The following is a 20,257-nucleotide window of genomic DNA, read 5'->3' as shown; positions in this document are numbered from 1 at the left end:
AATTGCAGAATATGACATGTACATAAACTTGATAAATGTCTCACTTACCAAAATAATGCAAGCAATATTACAGTATCTTGCCATTTGTGGCAGTTACATTCTCAAAGACATCTATAAAATGCAAATCTGTAAAAAGTGAGATCAAGGACCTATGGGAAAGCAAGGTTTTTGTCCAAAAGATTTTTGTATAAAAAAACTTGACTTGGCCAAGTGCAGATATACAGCAGAAATCTACAGGTTACACCTCATTGTGGAGTTTGTAATACAAAATAATTTAATGCACCTTACAACTCTACTGGCAATGAAAGTTACACGTTGAATTTATTCATCAGTGGGCGGGCGAAGAAGAAATCATATGTTCCAAATGTTTACCAATAAATCCTTGTTTTATACTGATTGGGGAAGGGTTTGTAGCAGTCTGCAGACTTGATTTTAAATATTAAACAAAACTCCAAAAGCAGATTTTTTTGTGATGTTCATTAAGAATTCTTTCAGGCTACAGAAAGGTGAAATATTGCATCAGAAGACATAATAATGGCAAATAAGATTATGCATCCAACTGGACAGGTTGGGTTCTCAGCCAATAAAACTGCTGGGAAGCCCACCAAACTGATTGACAATGAAGGTATTTTTATTTTTCAACATAATCCCCTGCAAAACTAATACACTTTTTTCAACTATGTTCCAAGGCTTTTTTTTTTTTTCCATTCCTGCCAAAAAAAAATTCTTGTGGTTGGCTATCCAACAAACATCCATCACAGCTTGGTGCTGAAAACACCCCAAGAATCTCAAAAAAAGCTGAAGTGTTTAAGGCTTTAAATGGATTAAGTAAACTTAGTGATGAATAGTATTCTTTCTCAAACAACAAACACAAGGGAATGAGCTGAAAAAGGACAACTGCAGGATAACATGTAAAAAATTTGCTTTCAGCCAGCAGTTTGTTCCAACTAATTGGTGGAAAAAACTGCCATCTGGTGTTGCGTAAGTGGGTAGTTCATATAAAATTAAGGGAGAATTAGCCTTATACATATTATTAGAGTGGATGGAGAGATCAGTTTTTTTTTTTTTAATGATGCTGTATAAGCTTGCTTCCTTGCATCATTTGCCAATACTACTACTACTACTGATAATAATACCACCTTCTTTGCTCGACACCCTAATTTCTTTGAGGAAGTCGATCAATGTAACCAGTCCATACTTTGTTATTTTGATTCAGGGTCAAAGTGATGGAGCCATGGTTTTGCTGTGTATCTGTCAACAAAGTCTTCTGGGTTGGCATGGTACATGGAGAAAGGATGCCATGAACGAACCTCTGGTCGGGTGGCAGCATTCGAGGCACCAATTTTGCCGCATATTTTTTTCATTCCCAGGATATCAGTCAATATGGCTTATACTGTACCATATGACGATGGTCCTGTAGGACAATGTTATGGACTTTTAATGTTTTCTGAAGTGGTGGTAGCTTTTGGAGATCCTCTGCAATGTTCATCTCACAATTTGAACACTGCCACTACCTTTTAACTGTCATATGATGGAGCAGAGTCACCTAGTGTGTTCCCCAAGTTTGTAAATATCAGTCGAAGTCCAGTTCTTTTTCACAAAGTATTCGATGTGCTCATACAGCTATAGCCACAGTTTTCTCTATTTCTTACTGAGGTAGTGCTTCTTCAATCAGTTGCACACTTGCAACAAAAAAGTATTATTATGAGTGACCTCTAATTTTGTGTAAGTGCATCAGACACATACAGGTACATAATACATATTTCAAAAGAACTTGAAACTAATTATTTCAACATTAAGGGTAGAGCAACTTGATCACTCCTTCATATGACCAGGCATCTGGCCATCTATGCAGGGGGAAGTATGATTAGAGCACACAAAACTATATAGAGGGTCTTTTAAAATCTGCAAAAGAAACTAAAAAAAAATTAACATCAAATAGGCAAATCAGTGAATGGCACAGCTGTGAACCATAAGGTTCTACTGTGTTAAGAAAAAATGTTAACATAGATAAGTATAAATAGGTTCTCCCCTTTAACTCAAAGGGTGTTTCTGTATTAGAATTTCTTATGTTTTATTTTGTAAGGTTGAACTCTCACATTTCAGCACCACCCCCTCTGTGTGTGCATGTACATTCCTAACACATTTATATACTATACAGCCAGCTGTTAATAATATAAAACTAAATTCCATACAATGTTCTCACACATCAAAACATTGTATTGGCTAGTTTGTGGAACTCAAAGCTGCAGTTTTGTGTCTTGTGTGCCTGTGTAAATGAATCCACGATTCATTTACACAGGCTTTTTTTATTTATGTATAAATATTTACATAAATAAAATTATATAAATATTGCATGGGTCTAAAAATTGTGATAACAAAAAGTGTATTTTAAACTCATAGATATTTAATTCATATTTTATTTACAAAATTCACCACATATCAGGTAAACTGTTTTGATACAGAATAATAATTGTGGCGGGATGTCCTCGACTAATAGTGCAACTCAAAGCTGTTTAATTCATGAAGCAGTATACTGCTCTCCTGCAAAATACAGAGGACGCTGTTACAATATTAGCAATTTGATAAAACAGAAGGAAAAAAAAAAAGCCCAATGGAATTCAGTAAGAAATGTATACATTTGTTATTATTTTCATTGAATTATGATATGAGGGGTGAAGATTTTTACTGCACTCAAAAAACACTTTCAAGTTATTATAATTAATTTATGGCATGGGAAAGTTGGTTATGAATTATCTGCTACTATTTCAAAAAGTTCCATGATTTCCATACGAAGTATCAACACTGAATTTAATTTACAATACAGGAGTAAAGTAAAGTAAAAGTAAAGTGCAGCCATTATCAACCCACTGCAGGATGGAAGCCTCCTCAACAATTCATGCTGAGGGAAATGGACCATAATCTGCCACGCTGGTCCAGTGCGGGTTGGCAGATCGACCGTATTCAGCAGTCAGGGGCTTGAACCCCAGTCTACTCAAAGAGCGTGTGCTACTGCACTCCCGCTCCTGCCCACTCGGCTACGGAGGCGCCCATACAGGAGAGCAGTATATTACTTATTGCAGTGACATTTTCTAGGACTACAACCAATACAGGAACTCCCTGACTTACGTGATACTCAACTTACGGAAATTCGACTTTACGCAAGTTTTTGCTGGCCGGTGCCAACTTAAAAAAACTGTGGAAACGTATTTTGCATCCCGTAGAAATAAATGGAAGTATCCTGAAAATATCGTAATGTGAACCCAATAACACAGTTTTTTTTTTTGTAATTCGTTTCAAGTCCTTGGAAGTTGAAAATGTTGCTATATAACTAAGCTATTTATCTCTCTAAAAGTTCATATTTATAATGGAAATTGCACTACCCTTTCATCATTATCATATGTTCCCATTATAAGAATCAATTTTAATGCCTCTGTGATATTTTTCTAAAGCACATTTCTGGAGGTCATGCCAAAAAAAAAAAAAAAAAAAACCAAAACAATTTGAACTTTCCGATTTATTGGGCTTTTCTGTTAGTGCATCTAATTATAAATGGGTAGTAAACTTGATCTTATTGCATTTGCGATAATACCGATAACTGCAATTGTGTGAGTTTTTATGCTATTATGGCGAAATTTGTTCCCCTTCACTGAAATCTTCAATCATACAAAAAACAAATTTTCAGAAACTTCTCTTCATTTCTATTTATGTATTACAATGATGAAGGGAAAGCAACCAATGAAAAGTACAAGTGGTTGTAGTGCGAGGAAATGAAACAAAATTGATTTAGAAATGAAGATGATTAATTAAGAAGTACCAAGCAGAACAAAGTTTGTCATCTATTGCACGGAATTAGGTCTCGCTGCTTCAACAGTGAATACTATTTTAAGGAACAGTGCGCATATAAAAGAACATGTTAAAGGATCAACTCATTTAAGATCAACAGTAATCACAAAACAGCGTTCAGATGCTATATCGAAGGTGGGAAAGCTATTAATAATATGGATGGAAAATCAGATTCAGAAGCAAGTGCCCCTGAGTCTAATGACCATTCAAGCAAAAGTAGCAAGTATATATAAAGATATTAAGGATAAGTATGGCAAACCCCAACCCAAGTTCATGGCAAGCAACGGGTGGTTTAATAGGTTTAAGCATCATGCTGGTTTCCACAATGTTAAAGTATGCAGTGAAGTCTCCAGTGCTGATTCTGCAGCTGCAGAGAAATTTTGTGAGTGTTGGAAAAAATTGATGAAGGCGACTATTCAATGCAGAAAATTTTTAACATTGATGAGACTGCTCTGTATTGGAAAAAAAAAAAAAAAAAAAAAAATGCTGGATCGAACACACATTGCCGAAGAGAAAAATACAATACCAAGTTTCAAGGCATCAAAAGATAGGGTCATGCTCTTGTTTGGGACTAATGCAGCGGGAGATTACAGATTAAAACCACTGCTTGTGTACCATTCTGGAAATCATTGTGCATTTAAGGGCATCAATAAATGCCACCCTACCTGTACATTTCCAATCGAACCAGAGAGCATGGATAACAATATCTGTCTTTGAGGATTGGTTTAAATGCTGCTTCATTCCAATATTTCTTTACAATATTTTTCAATGCAAAATATTGTAAAGACAACGATGTTCCTCTAAGATTTTGCTTCTATTAGATAATGCTCCTGGACATCCTACGCATCTAGATGATTTCAGTTAAAACTCGAGAGTCATATTTCTACTATGATTGAAGGTGGATGAGTGAAGTCGTGTTTGGCACGACTTCACTCATTGAACTTATGGATCAAGGTGTTATTTCGAATTTAAAAGCATATTATTTACGCACATTTATTCAGGCATTGTGTGCAGTAGACGATGAGAAAAATTTTACGTTAAGAGACTTTTGGAAATCTTACATTATTTACCATGCCATCTTAAACCTGGGTGGAAATTACTAAAAACGTTGTTTAAATGGCGCATGAAAGAAAATATCCTCATGGTACGTAAAAAGGCTTTGAAGGATTTGAAAAAGACAAATCATATGAAGAGGTCACAGATAAGATTGTAAAGGGTGCTACCCTTCAGTAAGAGGTTGGTGCCAAAGACGTGGAGGAGTTAATAGAGGAAGAAGAGAAGGAATTATCTAACGAAGAACTTATTGACTTGCAAGCAGCGATAGTGAAAGAAGAAAATGCTGACGAAGCTCAAGAAGAACCAAACGAGGAGCCGAGACACTTCATCACCAGAGAGATAGCAATGGCATTTTGTGAAATTGCATTGGCAACGGCAAGGTTTGAGAAGCTGGATCCTGAAAGAGAATGATTTTTAAAAGTTAACAGAGGGCTGAATGACATGCTTGCTACAAAGAAATCTACGATGCAAAGAAAAAAGCCACCGTCGAGTCATCCATTAATATGTTCTTTCGTAAGGTTGGCGACCGACCCCTTCTAAATCTCCACAGCCCTCAATCTCCGCAGCGGCGTACTTATCAGCTGAAGACGTTGATTCTGGCAACGATGCTCGAGAGGTAAAACTTACCGACATTATGTCTGTCTCTTCTCTTTTTTTGTAATTTTATAATTTTGCAATTTTTTTAAATTGCCCACTTTTGTAATTTTTCCTGTGCACAAGATAAAAAATTGAATAAATACAATAAATAATTCTATTTACATGTTCGTTGAACAGTTTTTCTGATTCAATCAATTCAGCGAGCACAGTTGAGTGCTGCACAAGCGGGGGGGGGGGGGGGGGATTCCAATTTATGTAAAATCTGACTATATAGCGTTCTGCGGAACGCAACCCTTAACGTAAGCCGGGGAGTTCCAGTATGTGCAATTTCTTTTGTTTGGATGGTTTCATTTTTGGATTATTCTGTATAATGATTAAAAAAAAAAAAATCTTTTCTATATCAATAGTACTTTATATTATATAATTAATTAATACATTATACAACTAAGAATGTAAACTATATTACCTCTGCCACAGAACTACATCCTGTGCTAACTCCCTCCACACACAAGATGCCAAGCATAAATCTGTGGCATTTAAATGTGAAAGTACTGTTAAGCTTAGCTCAGGTGGCCAAGTAGCTAAATCGGGAAAACCTAATTAAAAATAAATAAACAAACAAAATATGCAAACTTATATATAACATACAAAACAAAGTTTGTGTTGATACTATTTCATTACAGAAAAATTCAGCAAAAATTATATACTTCCATTATATATTTCCAATAAAAGCTCTTTTTATCTGGCATCCCAAAATCCAGAAACTTCATGCAATGGCAATAGTTCTATAAAAATAACTAGATTATAACCCATTAAAAAAAAAAAGAAAGAAAAAAAAAAAGCTTAGTTCAATTTAATAAACAATTCATACTGTGCCTGAAAACTACCATACATTTTCAAAGAAAAAAAAAAAAAAAAAAACGGCCTACAATATTAGTAATTTGATAAAAAAAGAAGCCCAATGGCATTCAGTAAGAAATGTATACATATGTTCTTATTTTCACTGAATTATGGTATGTGAGGTGAAGATTTTCACTAAACTTAAAACACTTCAAAGTTACTATAATTAATTTATGGCATGGGAAGGTTTGTTAGATCACAAATTATCTGCTACGATTTCAAAAAGTTCCATGATTTTCATATGAAGTATTAACACTGAATTTAATTTTCATTCTATACAACATTAATGTTGTATACAATGTAAAATAAATTCAGTAAATTAAATTACTATAGAGGAAGTGATGTCCAATGGAGCCACACTCTTTCCCATGTGATTGTAATTTGTTTTTGAATTTGTGTGCAGTATTTATCTGAGAATCTGAGGCCCATCCTCTGCAGGTATTGAAAATGTCTTATAGTCAATGACCAAAGTGTAAATGCATGGTTTTGACACAGATAGAAAAATGTACAAAAGGTGCAAATCACTATGTACTTATGAAAGAATTTAATATCAGCTTTTCTACATTCTATGACAAAATCCCATCACAATAAGTTTATGGACTATTTTTTTTTTTTTTATTTTCCTGTGGAGTCTTAGAAAAATGTTATGCTTCACACTCCTAAACTTATAGGGCAGAAGTGTCACCTATATCAGATGCAATGAGGAAAACGGAGAGCATTTAAATCAGAAAGCAATGTTCACTGGGCTTTGGGCGCCTTGAATGAACATTTTTCAAGATTCTGTGTGGGACTGGAATGCTCAACACAGAAATCTGCCAATACAGAATCTACTGAGAAGTTCTGCAAGTAATTTAGAAAAATTTTTTTACTGAAAATGAGCTGACTGCAGATAAATTTTATAATGCTGATAAAATTGGCTTACTGTGGCAATGTATTCCAAACTTGACAGTAGTTGGAGATAACAAAACTAGTGTTACCAGATTTAAGCACAATAAAAAAGCATTTAATTAATGTTTCTTTGATAAACATTAATTAAATGCTTGTGATAATCATTTAAGATGCTTATCACATGTATGCATAAGGTAAAATTCACTGTGATTGGAAAATACACAAAACAAAGATGTTTTAAAAGGATAAGTTATCTTCCTCTGCATCACATAGTAACACTGGGATCTGTACATTCTGCCTTGGGGATTGTTGCTATGTTGCCTGATAGAGGAGTACAGACGAATGCAAAAATCTGTGTTTGGGGATTTCATTATGTATTTGTTCCAGTGGCAAAGGACACCCAAATAAAAAAGGAATGCCAGAAGACAGTGAAGTTGTACTTTGCTACTGTGCCTCTCTCTTGAAATGAACTTGTTAACGGCAATATATTTTTGTGCTTTCTAACTGTAAATGTGATGGGTCTAATACAGCCAGAAGACTAGTAGGAGTAATGCAGAATCTGAAAATGTTTTACCAATGTGACTTCATGTGAAATTTAGAAACTATTAAGGAAAAACTGAGAATTTCATAAAGCTATAGTCTCTAGCAACATTTGAAAATAAGTTGGATGATGAATATGAGAATTCTGAAGTTTTTAATCTCAAAAAAGCAAGCAGGCTAAAGCAACCATCAAGAAATTGAATTAGTGGATTGTGTTAATGATACAATGCAGTGAAAAAATTTTCAACAATGGACTTAACTTTAGACTAACAGGGATGCTCCCATAACAATGACTACAGAAGAAATTACTGATGCTGTCATCAAGACAAGCCTAAAGTTGACAAAAACAAAAGTGCAGAGAAGTGGTTGATTAAAACAGACACCTGGAGCAATCTGCCACAGCTTTTGGGACTAATAAATTCTGCTTCATATAATACATACCACATTTTATTGTGAAAGGAGAAAGGTGTAAACAGGCAAACAGTTATTTAATTGACCAGCTAAGTTACAAAGTAAACCTTGTTTTTTCAGCCTCTGACATTATTAGTCTCCAGAATCATCCAATTAAACTTGCTGCACTACTTTTAATTAGGCAATGTGCATAAAATCTGAACATATGAGGTGTGGCAATAAAGTTCCTGGACTGGTGCTCTGTAGTCATGTTCAATGAGTTTTGAAAATAAACTGAAGTAGTATGTTTTGGTTAAAACTTCCTCCAACAAATGGTTGGAGGTTGTACAGAGATTGTCACAATTTTGCAATGGAGCAATGAAAGAACATCAAATTTTTTTTCAACTGGGAAAATCTCCAAAAAGTTGTACCAGTTGAAACGTTAAGTTGTACCAGTATGTTTGAATGATATAAGTCAGGAGTTCCCAATCTTTTTTACATGCTGACCCCTTTAAAAAATGCATTTTCCCCTCATCAGCCCCCCTCATCCAAAAATACACACATTTTAATTTTAATAGATGGATTAAGAAAAATCTGTTAAACTGTGTTATACGGGACTAAGAACCAAAGGAGGGTTACGTTCCAAAAGATAACAAAAATACACCTTTTTTTTTTTTTTTTATAACTATTGGAAACAATTTTTATTAAAAATAGTAATAACCGAACAAATGGCTTACAAACTGTGATACATATGTCAGATAATGTACGTTCATTTAATTTAATTTCCTCTTCATTGTGGCTAAGCAAGATCAAACAAGAACATTTTCTCTGTTGCAGAATATCTTCACCTTCTGAACTTTCTTCTGCAGCATCTAGATTTCGTGTATCTTCTGCTCTCTTTAAAAAAATCAGTAACCCGAATTTGTTTGCTTTTGCTTAATAGATCTTTTTAAATTTCACGGTATGGAATTCTTATGTTATGGAGGTAACATTTTTGAAACTCCCTTTTGAACTTTGCTCCTTTTGGTAGAAGGATCTGCATTCAAAAAATAAGATTCTAATTGCTTGGCTAGTTTATGTTTTCCGTATGCTTTTTACTGTAAAATTTGGAATTTTAATCTGCCCTATGATCCTCTGAATTGATTTGGTTTATTTCCGATGCCACTTCCACCAAATCTGCTTCACCGGCCTCTTTTTCTACCAGTAATCCGTGAACATCTTTAGTAGTCATATCATCAAAACCTTCCCCTCTTACTTACTTGGCAAGTTCTACTATCGCACTGATTCTGTTTTCTGCTGGTTCACATATTTCCTGAATGAACTGACTCTGGCCATACATTTTTCCAACATGCATTTAATGTTGATGATTTTTCTTCTTTGTGTGATAAAGCTATGATTCCGATATATTCACAATTGAAAAATGTTTCCATGCCCCCATCATTTCCAATTTATTCAGAATCAAAGAAGTTGTATTAGGTGGTAGGAATATTACTTCAATGTTTGGATGGCTTAAATCTTTTGGATGGCCTGGAGTAATAATCCAATAGTAATAAACTTGGAAACCTAGATTTTTCGGCACCACCGTAGCCAGGTGGGCAGGAGCAGCAGTGCGTAGCACATGCTTCTTGATTAGACCGGGGTTCGAGCCCGTAACCACCAAATATGGAGGATGCGGAAAGGTCAGGAAATGACCACTGCATATCCCAGGAGCAATATGGCCTTAGATGCTAATGCTCCTTAAAAACCAAATAACAACAACCACCTAGATTTTTCTGCTTTAAATGGATTTCCACAGCTGGCACAAAACAATTTAGAAACCATTCTTTAAATAAATCAGCAGAGTTGTCTTGGCATCTTCATTATCAGCCAATGCACTTTCTCCTTGAATTCTTATGTTATGAAATGAAAAGTGGTTTTTAAATCGCTCAAACCAACCTTTACTGGCAACAAATTCCGGGTAAATAGAAGATTCTCCACTTTCTTTTAAATGGTTATAAAATTTTAGTACCTTTTAATTAATTACATTGCTGTCTAACGGATCCGTTGTTTACTGCTATCGTCAACATGCAGGACAACATGTCTGCTCAAATGGCTGTTATTGCCATGGCTGCACTGCCCACGTGTAGCTTTGAAATTTTGGATCATCCTCCATATTCACTAGACATAGCACCATTAGACTTGTACCTATTTCCCCACAGACAGTGACATCATTGTTGCGATGGATGCATTCCTGAAGGCCAAAGAGGAAACTTTCTTTGCAGCTGGAATCAATGCATTGCAGCATCGGTGACAAAAGTGTATGGACTCCTCAAATAAATCTTTCATATTCAGGCCACAAGCTTTTCAAACATCCCTCATTTTTGTATTCAACACTAAGAAATACATATGGATAAAATATCTTATCATGAGAAAAAAAAAAAAAAAAAGGTTTAAATTCTAGTCAGTGTAATTATGCAGTTTTTAAACTATTTATCTGTCAGTTCTCATGTGGCATAGCTAAGTATCATAACAATTTATACATTTCTTATGGCTAAAAGAAAACAAAATGAAAGCAGTACTGTTAATTCAAAGAGGATGTTATTTCTTTTCTGTGATAATAGGTGACAAAATATTGAGTGCCTAATGTGTATAGTTGTGACTGCTATCACAAAGCAGGCCCCCATCAAAATAATGAAGCTTTAATGAGATAAAGTATGCATTCAATTACATATTTGGAGAATTTAAACTGTAAAATGTCATAACCTGACAACTGCAACTGCTGAGCATGTTTTTTGCTAGCAAGGGAAATATTTCAGCAATTGAATTTTATTTATATATCCATGACCTTGAAATTTAAATTACATTGACAATTTAAACTTACCTACTGGATGATGACTTCCATGTCTAGCTTCTCCTTCTTTGAGCTTCCTCAGCACTGGACCCATTCCTGCTGTTCGGCAGCCATTTAAAAAGCCATTCTTCAACAACAAAAAAAAACTGTAAATAATAAATAAATAAAATAATAAAAATAAATAAACTCGCCTACCCACACAAATATATGCACATTAAGAAACCTTAATCTAATAAAAAAAAAAAAAAAAAAAACAAAACAGAGGGAGATAATAGGTTTCTCAGAGAAATTTCAATCACTTAGATAAGTACTATCAGAATAAAGCAGGATGCTTCCAAAGTGGTTAAAAATTTTAAAATGGAGAACAGAAGGTTCAAAAAATAAAAAAAAAAAAATAATAAAATTAATATTATAATCTAGAAACTAACTAGTGTGACTGTTTTTTTGTTATTTGGTTTTTAGGAGCATTAGCAACTAAGGCCATATTGCTCCGGGATATGCGGTGGTCATTCCCTGACCTTTCCACATCCTCCGTATTTGGTGGTGATGGGCTCAAACCCCGGTCTAATCAAGAAGCGTGTGCTACGCACTGCTGCTCCTTCCCACCTGGCTATGGAGGTGCCCTGGTGTGACTGACTTTTCACAAGAATTCCTGCAGAATGCACTTTAAGGAAATTACATTTGTCACATTTAGCATTAATAGAAACATATGATGCAAGAAGCAAGCTTATATACTAGACAAATGTTTGTCTAGTCCTGCCTTGAACTTATTTAAGTTGTTGAACTCCAATGACCTACACATTACAACAGATGGAAGTCTGTTTCAACTATCAACCACCCACTGGCTAAAGGCAAATTTACGCACATCTATTCTACAATTGTCTATTGTCTTTCCTCAATTTCAGTTTATGCCTCCTCAGGTTTGTAATCTGAGCAAGTGGAAGAATCCTATCAGCATTGGGCCTGCTCAACCCATTCAAGGCCTTGTACACCTCAATCAGATCACCTTGCAGGTGCATAGTCTCCAGACACTGCAATTTGCAGAATCTAAGCCTTTCTTGGTAAGAGCACCCTTTTCCTCCTCACCAGTCTTGTTGTCCTTCTCTGTACTCATTCTAGCAGCTCTACATCCTTTCTAAAATGAGGCCTCCAGATCCATATGCAGTACTCAAGGTGTGGCCTGACCACTGCCTTATACAAGGAGGCAATCACCTCCTTATCCCTGATAGCAAAATTCCTGTATATTATTGACAAGTCACTATGGATACTCTTGCAGCCTGTCAGCACTGCTTAGAAAACTTCATATCTGACTGCACAATTACTCCAGGTCCTTTTCATTTTCCACTACCCCGAGTGTAGTACAACCAAATTGGAGCGTTACTCGGGGATTATTGCTACCCATATGCAGTACATTGCATATGGGTATCCATATGCAGTATATACTTTACATTGGTCAATTTTAAACTTCATTTGGCAGCTCTCAGCCCATCGGCTCAACTTTTCCAGTTACTGTTGTAGTAGTGTACTATCATTACTGTCATTAACATATCTGCTAACCTTCACATTGTCTGCAAACTTAGACATTAGGCCTGATATACCTTCATCAATATCATTGATGAAGGTATATCAGGTACTATCATTATTGTCATTAACAACCCTGCTAACCTTCACGTTGTCTGCAAACTTAGAGATTAGGCCTGATATACCTTCATCAATATCATTGATAAATACAGAAAACAACAATACGCACAACACCAAACCATGGGGGGACTCCATTAATAACATTAGTCCAAAAAGAGCAGTGTCCATTGATTACCATTCTCTGTCTTCTCCCACTCAACTGCCCCTTTATCCATTGTAGCAACTTTCCCTTAATGCCATACTGCTCCAATTTGTATGGTGGTCTTCCATGTGCAATAGTATGAAAAGCTTTCCTAAAAACCAAGTATATGATATCAAAATTATTTTTTGCATCCAGTTCCTTTGTGACCACATCATAGTATCTAATAAAATTTGTCAGACAAGACTTCCCCTTGTCAGGTTGACCAATCTGATTCATCCCCTTCCTTCTAGAGTTTACATAAGTAAAACTATCTTTACTGTTTTTCTATGCATCCTTTGCTAAAGATTTCTTGTAATATGCCTTTGATTGCCTAACGCCATTTGTGATTTGATTACAGACTGTCTTATAGCTACCATAGGCATCTGTGGCTTCTGATAATTTATATGCATCCCATGCATTTTTCTTCTCTGCCACAAGTCGCATTACTTCATCTGACATCCATTTATGCCTAAAGCTTGAACAGTATTTCTTAGTTGGTATGAAAAGCCTAGTAGCTTCCAAGATTAATTCCTTTAATGCTTCCCATTTAGAATTTGCTGTTGATAACATCAGTTAGTCCCACTGTATAGAATTTATAAAAAAAATCTGAGACCACTGTAGTCACCTTTACAAAAGCAAAAACCCTCCCCTTTACCTCTGATGGTAATTTCATTTTTAAGTAAATCCCACATCAGTACACTGTGATCACTGCCACCTATTGGTTCATTTATCTGCAGATTCAGCAGTGATTATTCATGCAGATAATGCATGAATAATCTGATAATCAGATCAAGGGTATTAGTCCCTCTGGTTGCCTTTCGAACATGCTGCTGTAGAAAACAATTATCCAATAAATCCACAAAAGCCTTGCTAGTGTGTGAGTGACCAATCCACAAGTTCCAGTCTATATCTGGAAGTTAAAATCCCCCATTATAAGACAATTTGATTTACTGGCCCACTATTTCTCTGTACAGTTGTTTGTTGTTCTCATCAGAGTCATTAGGCCTATAACACACCCCTACTCTTAACTTGGTTTTCTCCAGTGCTTATGTCACACCAAACTGACTTAACACTGCACTGTCTATCCAGGTCAAGTGGATGCACTTGCTTAGATTTTATGTTTCTTAACTAACAGCATCACCCCTCCTCCCCTTCTATCCTGTCTGTACACATTGTACTCCCCAAATTCTAATTCTAAATTCCTTATCTCTGTGTGACACTGTATCTGATATCCCAAGAACAGCCTTTGATGTCATCACCAGCACATCAAATTCATCAAATTTATTTACTACACTCTTATAATTAGCGTACATGCAAGTATACATGCATCTGTTCTTACTCTTAGTCACCCTAACACAACCCATGTATTTATTTGTTCCATGATGACTCCCAGCAGTCTTTAAAATGCCCAGTACCTCACTTTCCAGGCTGCTGCTAATTCCAACAGAAGCAGTGCAAGAATCACGTTCACCTCTGCCTGTGGCTACTATTAATATATTAGTCTGTGAATCCCCCCCCAAGCTAGCAGTTTTCTGTCCCACCTAACACTGTCTCGATAGCATCGGCAAATATTCTTGCACCCTTTCTATTTAAGGGTATCCCATCCCTGTAGGAACAATCTCTCCTGTTAACAAGCACACACCACGCTGAGATAAATTCTATCCCATGATCCTCGCACAATCTCTCCAGGGTCAAACTCATTGACAAAGTTCTCATCATATACTCCCTCCTATTGTGTCTGGGCAGAATTGAAGACACTTTAAATTTAACCCTAACTTGCAACTTTTTTCAACATTGACCTGTACTTGTTACATTTATTTACTTAGTTACATTTATCTACTAGATAATTAGTTACATTTATCTACTAGATAATTAGTTACATTTATCTACTAGATAATTAGTTACATTTATCTACTAATGCATATTGGGTAGTGCACTAAGCATCATTAATATAACATCTCATATTGTGAAGTCCTTCACAAGCTGCTTAGACTTGCACTTTCATATAAGTAACACTTCCCAAATAAATATAAATCAACCAAAATATAACCTACCCCCCCCACTGAAGAGGGAACAAATATTGCCAAAAAGGTGCTGTCTGGGGGTTAATTATTCTCTGCACAATAGTCTTCTCTATTTGGGAAGTTTTACTTATTCAGAAGTGCAAGGTTGTGAAATCTTTCAAGGCAACACTTGAAGGATTTCACAATTTCAGATGTGTAATGCTGCAGTTTTCTTCTTGAATTTACTGCATATTGAAATGACAATGTCTTAGTACACTACCCAAAATGTATTTACATTTATGGCTTTATGTATTTATTAATCGCATGCACAGGGTGTCACAACACATGGGCCATACTTTCAGGAAACAAAAAGAGTTCATATAAACATGTCTTATTCTGAAAGGATGCAGATATATGGCTATCTGAATTTTAAATGAGTTAATGTAGGTGGTGTGTTACATTTCGGCCATGTTAGAATTTTATTTCTTAAATTAATCAAAATTTTTTCTTTTCTAGTTAATAGAAGTTTAAAGTAAATAACTAATTATCTTGTTACCAACTAATTAGTAATTGATTAACTAATAATAAATTAATGGTTTTCACTTTACTGCACATACCTCCCAACATAATATCAGTCCATGTTTTGTAATAGTTTATCACACCAAAATCACACCAGCCTCCGGCCTTACCGGGGAAACCCTGGTGGGCTAGAGGCCGGTGTGATTTTGGCCATAAATGCTAGTATGAGGCCACTACAAATTTTCCCGTGTAAGAATTTTTGACCCAGTCTGCCTATGTTTATCGATATTGCTTTTCTTTTTCTCTCTAAATCTGTAGTGTCTTCACCAGGACGCTTCCTTTTCACACCTTTTAGGTATTTTACTCATTTTTAGGGAATAAAGCACAATTACAAAATGAGGAGGCATGCTTGATACACATAAACAAAGCTGCGTGTGTGTAGCAACTGAATAAACAACACCGTAAAGGCAGAGACACACTATGAACACCTCACTAGCTCACATTTTATTAAAGCACATTTCTGGGGGTTACTACCATAAAACAATAAAAACAATTTCCAGTTGTGTTCCTGCTAGTGGAATCTGTTATAAACTGGTAGTAAACTCGATCTAATTGCATTTGCGATAATACCGATAGCTAGAATTGTGTGGGTTTTTACGTTATTATGGTGAAATGTGTTTCCCCTTCACTGATATAAAAAAACAAATACATTTTCAGAACCTTCTCTTCATTCCTATTGTGTTGCGTTCAGTTGGGGCGATTCCGCGTTCAACTGCCATTTCTTGTAAACACAAAGGCAAATTGTGCATAAGCGAATTCGGTTTGTGTTATATACAATATCGTTCCCCTATTCATAAATCGCGTATGATCGAATTTGTGTAGTGTAAACACGTGTTATACGAGGACTCACTGTATCATCTATATTCTATGTATCTTCTATATTGTATATTCATCTTCTATATTATGCAACTTAAAATTATTAAATAAACATGTATAATACAAATTTCCAGAAATCTGAAGATTTAAGAGATTGGGATTTTAGGATTTTTCTGGTTTTTGGACAAGAAATCATAGTAAGTATTATCATAAGTCATGTTCATATATTTGGTTTAGTGAAATATTTATTCTACTCTTAACTATATAAAAGCATGTGATATTCTTTGTTTCTACATCTATACCACCAGGGCTGCTTTTTTTACACATGCCCTAAAGACTCGAAAAACCTAGATTTATTTCTTTGACATCACCAAAAGTAATGCAGACAAAAGAGAACAAGAGATTTTGATTGCTGGGAGTGGAGGTAGAAATCTCTACTCCCACTTTATAGGAAAACATTTCAAACTATGAATATATTTTACTCACTTAAATTGTTGGAATTTGAAATTTTATTTTCACATCATTGTTTATCATATACAGTGCTTGTGTGTGTGCATATCTACATGTATGTACGAGGTGCTACCCAAAAGTTCCCAAAATGTATTTATAAAATAAATTAGACTTCACCTGGGTCTTATTTGGCACTGTCACCTTCGAAGTAGTCCCCCTGAGAGCATAAACACCAATCCCAGCGCTTCTCCCATGATTTGAATGAGTCCTGGAAGTCCATCCTAGTGGTCAGTACCCCCCCCCCCTCTGCAATTCTGTTTGGATATCCTCTATGCTGTCAAATCTTCGACCCTTCAGCTTGATTTTCATTCTTGGGGAGAGGATGTTGCAGGGGGCTAAGTCTGGTGAATAAAGGGGTGGAGTGAGGGATGACTGTCATGTTGTTGGATGCCAAAAACTGCACCACAGCGAGAGATATGTGGGCCAGTGCGTTGTCACGACGAAGGACCTAGTTCTTTGTGTGTCGCTTCTCTGAAAGTCCTTCTTCGTTATAGCGTTCAGCACACCCACTGCAATTCTGTTTGGACATTCTCATTCTTGGGAAGAGGAAGAAGTTGTGCGGGGGGGGGGAAGGATTGTCACGTTGTTGGATGCCAAAAACTGTGCCGCAGCGAGAGCTGTGTGGGGCAGCACATTGCAATGATGGAGGTCTAGTTCTTTGTGTATCACTTCTCTGGACGTTTCCTCCTGACAGCTTTCCTTAACTGCCTCAGGACGTCGCAGTAGAACTTTGCATCGATGGTCTGGCCAGGAGGGAAGAATTTCTTATGGATAATCCCGTCAATGTTCAAAAAAACAGATCGGCATGGACTTCACATTGCTCCCCACTTGTCAGGCTTTCTTTGGTCGGGGGGGAAGATGGGCTCTTCCACTGGGATGATTGTTGCTTGGTTTCTGGGTCATATCCATATACCCAACTCTCGTCACCAGTGATGACTGTAGAAAGGAAGTTTTGATCACTCCTGGCCCGTTCTTGAAAATCTCTGCTAACTTCTATGCGATGCTGCTTTTCATCCTCACTCAGTAGCCATGGCACGAACTTGGCTGCAATCCTTCTCATGTTCAACTCGTCTGACAAAATCTGCTGACACATGCAGTACGATAGTCTGACAATGCCACAAATGTTGTGGATGGTTTGCCTGAGTTTTCATGGATCGCAGTTCGAACTTTTGTGGCATTTTCTCGGGTGGTGCTCGATGATGGACGCCCAGAATGATCATCGTCTCATAGGTGGTTGCACCAGTTTTTTTTTTTTTTTTTTTTGTATCTCCTGCACACACTTAATGTGGTAAAAATTTATTTGTAACCATAAAAAATCAACAACAAAATTCAAAATTGTTTGATTTTGATGCCAGCTTTATTTTCAATCTATTATGAGCACCATTGTGAAAATTTCTTTTTTTTATGACTGTTTTTTTCACTTGGGATTTTTGAATATTATCTTCCTTATTATCTTTGACAGACAATAAATATAATGTCAATTTAAAAAAAAAAAAAAAAAAACATTTAAACAATTACATGCCAGTCAGACTGTTCCACAATGTGAAGCTAGAGAGCACAATGACTGATACCCTATCATAAAGCATAAATACTGCAAGTTTCAATAACTGTATGCTAGGAATACTACTAATTTTAAATTCATGAATTTCAGCACATGCATATAATTATCAAGAATAGGCCCAACCTGGTCCTGCATTTTTATCCTCTCCATGACAAGAAATATTGTGATACTATCAGGTGAAATCCAAGTTTCCTGGTGGATATTCTTATGTGGGGAATTTGTGCTACTAATGCTCAAGCCTTTCCCTCTTGCATTACTGGTTTCATGTTAGCTGTTTCTTCCTATAGCTGGTATATGTACTACTTCTCTCCCAACTTTGCCACTGAAATCACCAAGGATAAGTTTAATATCGTGTTTTGGGGCCTCATCTAATGTCCTCCCCAGTGCTTCATAGAAGGCATCCTTTGCTTCATCCTCTGCATCTTCTGTCAAATTATGTATACTGATCACAAATGTGTTAAAAAAGGCCCCTATAATCCTTTCATTAATTACACTAACTCATGATTCGTGCTTTAGTGTCCTTCTCAATCATAAAGCCTGTTCCCAAAATGTTGTCTCTGCTTCCACTATTTATTAGGGTGTAAGGTATGTTAGTGTCTAACGGCTCCTGGGATTTCTCCCATCTCTGCGGGTGTACATTGTATCGGGCCAGAGATTTGAAGGTGTGTGGGGGTCATGTGTTGTGCCCTTTGTTCCTACGGTCTATTAGCCGTCAAGCCCCTAGTGAGACCCGACGTTACCACACCGTGCCACGGGGAGGCTGACCTATATATACAGGGTGATTCACTACCAGTGCGACAAACTTGCAGGAGGTGTAGGGGACACAAAGATGAATCGGAATCACATAGCATTGCAGGGTCCAAAATGCCTTCGTCATGCGGTAGAGGACGTTGAATGGGAGGTCGCATGAACAGCGATCCCGCTGAAAGTCAGCATTTGCGAACCAGTTCCCGAGGCAGTAGGATGGACGAGTATTCAAACGTTGAGCCGACATGCACCTCGCGTATGGAGCTGCGGACTGTAACGGGCGCTCCGCTCTGCACTTGTACCAGGAATGTGTCCCGCACAGGCGTGCTCCTCATCATACGATTTTCGCATGTGTGCACAGAAGGTTACTCGAGACTGGTTGTTTCACGAGAGGTATCATGAATCGAGAGCAAACGACGAGGACGCCAAACAATAAGGAGAATGTCCTACGTCTTGCAGAAGGCAATCCGAGTAGGACTACTCGAGCGATAGGCCCATCGATTGGGTATTTCCCAATCCACTGTATGGAGGATACTGTTAACAAACCAAATGAGTTCATTATGAGTTCAGCAACGCATCCAATCATTGGAACCTACGGATTATCCACTCCAGAGGACTTTTGCTACTTGGTTTCTTCAACAGAAACGGTTCGGAAATGCAGACTTCCAGCGGGATTGCTGTTCACGCAACCTCCTGTTTAACATCCTCTACCGCATGACGAAGGCATTTCGGACCCTGCAATGGTATGTGATTCTGATTCGTCTTTGTGTCCCCTACACCTCCTGCAAGTTTGTCACACTGGTAGTGAATCACCCTGTATATACATACATATATATAAAAAAAAAAAAAAAAAACCCGTTGTGTAAGAGAAAAGTAAGGGAGGAAGGCAGAAGGCTGAAGGGTAGGAAACAAAAGGAAGGGGCTGACAGGGAAGATGGCCCCTGCTGACAGTGTGGCATGCCCAGTGCCTCACCAGAAGGATGAGTGGGGTGGCGGTTGGACGAAAAACCACCCCCAAGATAGGGGAAAGCATTGTGTAAGAGAAAATGGGGGGAGGGGGTAAAAAGGCACCTGCTGACAGTGTGGCATACCCAATGCCTGACCAGAGGAAAGAATGGGCTGGCGGAGTGGGGTGTGTGTGTGTGTGTGGGGAAGTGTGTTTGAAAACCACA

The 20,257-nt window shown here is 36.9% G+C and overlaps 1 protein-coding gene across 2 annotated transcripts in view; it reads right to left on the bottom strand.

Annotated features, from left to right (window-relative positions):
• Positions 1-20,257, bottom strand: part of LOC150085535 (F-box only protein 8-like) — an 86,210-nt gene that overhangs the window by 45,766 nt on the left and 20,187 nt on the right. Inside the window, exons 3-4 of one of the 2 annotated variants that reach the window (XM_090373316.1) lie at positions 11,078-11,193; positions 5,966-6,095 (exon numbers count right to left, since the gene is read on the bottom strand). In XM_090373316.1, the coding sequence (XP_090229442.1) occupies positions 5,966-6,095; positions 11,078-11,193 (246 nt within the window). The remainder of the gene's footprint in view (positions 1-5,965; positions 6,096-11,077; positions 11,194-20,257) is intronic. The other variant, XM_090373317.1, reaches the window with a different exon arrangement.

This window comes from Mastigoproctus giganteus, chromosome 5, assembly GCF_048544385.1.
Source record: "Mastigoproctus giganteus isolate SK-2022 chromosome 5, ASM4854438v1, whole genome shotgun sequence".
In the NCBI taxonomy this organism is placed as follows: Eukaryota; Metazoa; Arthropoda; class Arachnida; order Uropygi; family Thelyphonidae; genus Mastigoproctus; species Mastigoproctus giganteus.
The sequence above is the reverse complement of the archived record's forward strand: the minus strand, read 5'-3'. Positions and strand labels throughout refer to the sequence as shown.